We start from the raw sequence: 2,991 nt of genomic DNA, 5'->3' as shown, positions 1-2,991 counted from the left end.
GTGTTTTTTTGGGGGATGGGGTTGATGTGGAATTTTTATGTAGAACAGGGCTCTCTAAACGATGGCCTGTGTGACAAATTCATCCCGTTATCTGTTTTTGTAAATAAATTTTTGTAAGAACATGCTAATTTGTTTATGTTCTGCCTATGGCTGCTTTCATGTTATAATAGCAAGGTTGAATAGTTTTTGATTAGACCCTATTGTCTACAAAATTAAAAATATTTACTATCTATCCCCTTACAGAAAAAGGTTGCTGACATCTGATCTAAACATCATGTCATATGCAAACAGGGACGGTTTTATTTCTTCCTTTACTGTTTGTGTGCCTTTGACATACTGTTATTCCTTATTGCACTGCTAGAGAAGGCCAAGCATGGAGTTGGAACTTTCATTCTTGCTAGCCTGTAGTGAACAGGCTAATATGGTGTCAGTGCACACGTAGGTGTGAGTTTGGACTTCCACTCCCACCTGGGAGTAAGAAGTCACTCCTTCCCTCCTAATTGTGGTGATGTCCGAGGAGGCCTAACAGAGAGCCAAGGCTTTCACATTGCCCAGTTGTAACGAGGCCAACCCACCACAGCACTGGTGGAGACTACAGGGGCAGCTGGAACGCCCACCCTTGCCCAGCAGTAACTATTGATATCCAGGGGTAATTTGAGTGATTAATCTGTACTACTTCCTCCTGGAAGTAATGAGGCAATGTACCTCCTTCCTCTGGTACAGTAATGTCAGAAAAAGCCAGTTAACACAGAAGGTTTAAATAAGATCCAAGATCTCATAACTTAATATGATAATGTTCATGTTTCAGTAGAAAATATCTTATCATACAAGAATCAGGAATATCTCAAACTGAATGAAAGGAAAACAATTGATAGACAGCAACACCAATATGACAGCAATGTCACAATTATCTGGAAAAGAATTTAAAGTAGCCATGATAAAATGCTTCAACAAGCAATCAAGAGACTGCTTAAAATAAATTTTTAAAAATAGAAAGCTTGAGGAAGGAAATGAAAAGTCTCAGCAAAGAAATAGAAGATGCTAAGAATAATACAGTATTAGAACTGAGAAATATAATAATTCAAATAAAAAGTTCAGTGGATGAGTTCAACACTAGAATGGAGGAAACAAAAAACAAGTGTTAGTGAATTGAAGATAGAATAGTTTAAATTATCCGAACTGAACGATAGAGAGAAAACAGACAGAAAAAATGTATGCAGAGCATGCTCTCCAACCACAATGGGAGTAAACTAGGATCCAGTAGGTGTGCAGTTGAAGGTTATATGCCATCTTGAGCTAAGGAGAAGAGCGTAGTGGGTTGGGACTTCCAAAGGGAGGAAAGCAATTCACATGGAGGTGAAAAAGCAAATATTTGGTTAAAAAAAAAGTTTTGCTGGGCCGTGGGCAGAAACAATGGGACACAGTGGATTCTGATCTCTAGATCTTGCAGAGTCTCCCCTGCCACACCTAGCTCATATTTTTTTGTAGGTATCTCTGGTATTAGCTCTGTTTCCTAGAATAGGCCCCCTATCTAAATTTTTAAGCAGTTAGGAGGAAGGCCAAAAGTTCTTCTTGAGTCTTTTGTTTCTAAAAAATAAAGTAACCCTCTTGCCAGAGACACACCTCTTTTGGGGTGACAAATTTTGCTTCTCTGCACTCCCTTCCCCCAACCCGACACCAGGTTTGAGAAAGGAAAGATTTTTCACTGTTCTCATCTGTAGAATAACTTTAATTTTTAAATTCATCCTTCCCATTGGGGTCCCAGCTTTATGCAGTGGGATCCTGTCTGAATTTCCATCTTGTGGACACCTGAAGGTTTGCTTCCTGCTCTGAGGTCCTTTGAGACCACGAGATAGAAAACTCAATGTCACCACAATTCTGAGACGCCCTTTAAGCAGTTTATAGCCTCTCAAGTCCTCACCTCCTTGATTACCCTGTTCTGTCCTTTTTGTCCTCTGAAATTTTCTGGTACTTGCTGACTTTATTTAAAAATTTTCAACTCTCTATTTAAGGACATTAACTTTCCTGAACTAAAAATTTGTTTTAAAATATTTTATCTAGAATTTTTAGGGTCTTTTTCTAAGAAGTGATTTTTTTTTCTTTTTCTTGTCTTTTTTTTTTTATTTGTATACTTTTATTTGGAAATGTTTGTATCAGTACAGTGGAACAAAATTTTAAGAGACACTGGATGTCATTACTTTGGATATCATTAGTTTATTACAAAAGAGACATGGAAATTATTTACATGACGAGATTTCAGAACTTCGGTGGAACGGGCAGCTTCACGTGATGCCACGTCACTAGTGATTTATTTCAGTCTACATACTTTCCAAGAATGTCACCATCTCTAAATAAGAAATAATCCTTGTCATCTATAACTACTTTGGTGCCTCCATGTTCTGGAAGAAGAACTTTATCTCTAACTTTCACGCTAACTGGTTGAATCTCTCCGCCCTTTCCTTTAGAACCGGATCCAACAGCTACTACTGTTGCTTGCAATACTTTTCCTTGAGATTTTTCTGGAGGCATAATACCTCCCTTGGTTACAGTTTCCGCAGCACTCCTTTCAACTAATACTCGGTCAAAGAGGGGGAGAAACTTTCTAAATGCCTGTCCTGCCATGACTCCGGCAGGAGCAGCAGTTTGTACTCTGGTCTTGCACCGCTGCCGCAAGGTTTGTCTTTTTTTTTTTTTTTAACCATTTTGCCATATTGCTAGAAATCAGAGTCCTTCCACTTTATTGATAAGTAGTACATATTTAGTATCATGCAGTATAATTGAAATAGCAGGGGATTGAAAACCTGGAGACAGGAATGCTAACTTTGGCTCTGCTTTTCACTAGCTCTGGGACCCCAGACAATGTGCTTTCCTTTCTGTGCCTCTTTTTTCCCATTGAGGACTGAAAAAGATGGTGATCACTAAGTCTTCACTTAGAAGGTGTACTACTTTGATATTGTAGTATGTTACAACAACTGCCGGCCTGGGAATCCA

The 2,991-nt window shown here is 38.7% G+C and overlaps 1 protein-coding gene across 1 annotated transcript; it reads right to left on the bottom strand.

The window, feature by feature from the left end:
- Positions 1 to 2,313: 2,313 nt before the first annotated feature.
- LOC117012547 (10 kDa heat shock protein, mitochondrial-like) lies at positions 2,314 to 2,622 on the bottom strand. The gene has a single exon (XM_033088907.1). The coding sequence runs from the start codon at positions 2,620 to 2,622 to the stop codon at positions 2,314 to 2,316; it is 309 nt and encodes a 102-aa protein (XP_032944798.1).
- Positions 2,623 to 2,991: the final 369 nt, after the last annotated feature.

This window comes from Rhinolophus ferrumequinum, chromosome 20 (assembly GCF_004115265.2).
Source record: "Rhinolophus ferrumequinum isolate MPI-CBG mRhiFer1 chromosome 20, mRhiFer1_v1.p, whole genome shotgun sequence".
NCBI lineage: Eukaryota > Metazoa > Chordata > Mammalia > Chiroptera > Rhinolophidae > Rhinolophus > Rhinolophus ferrumequinum.
This window is presented reverse-complemented; position numbering and strand designations above follow the sequence as displayed.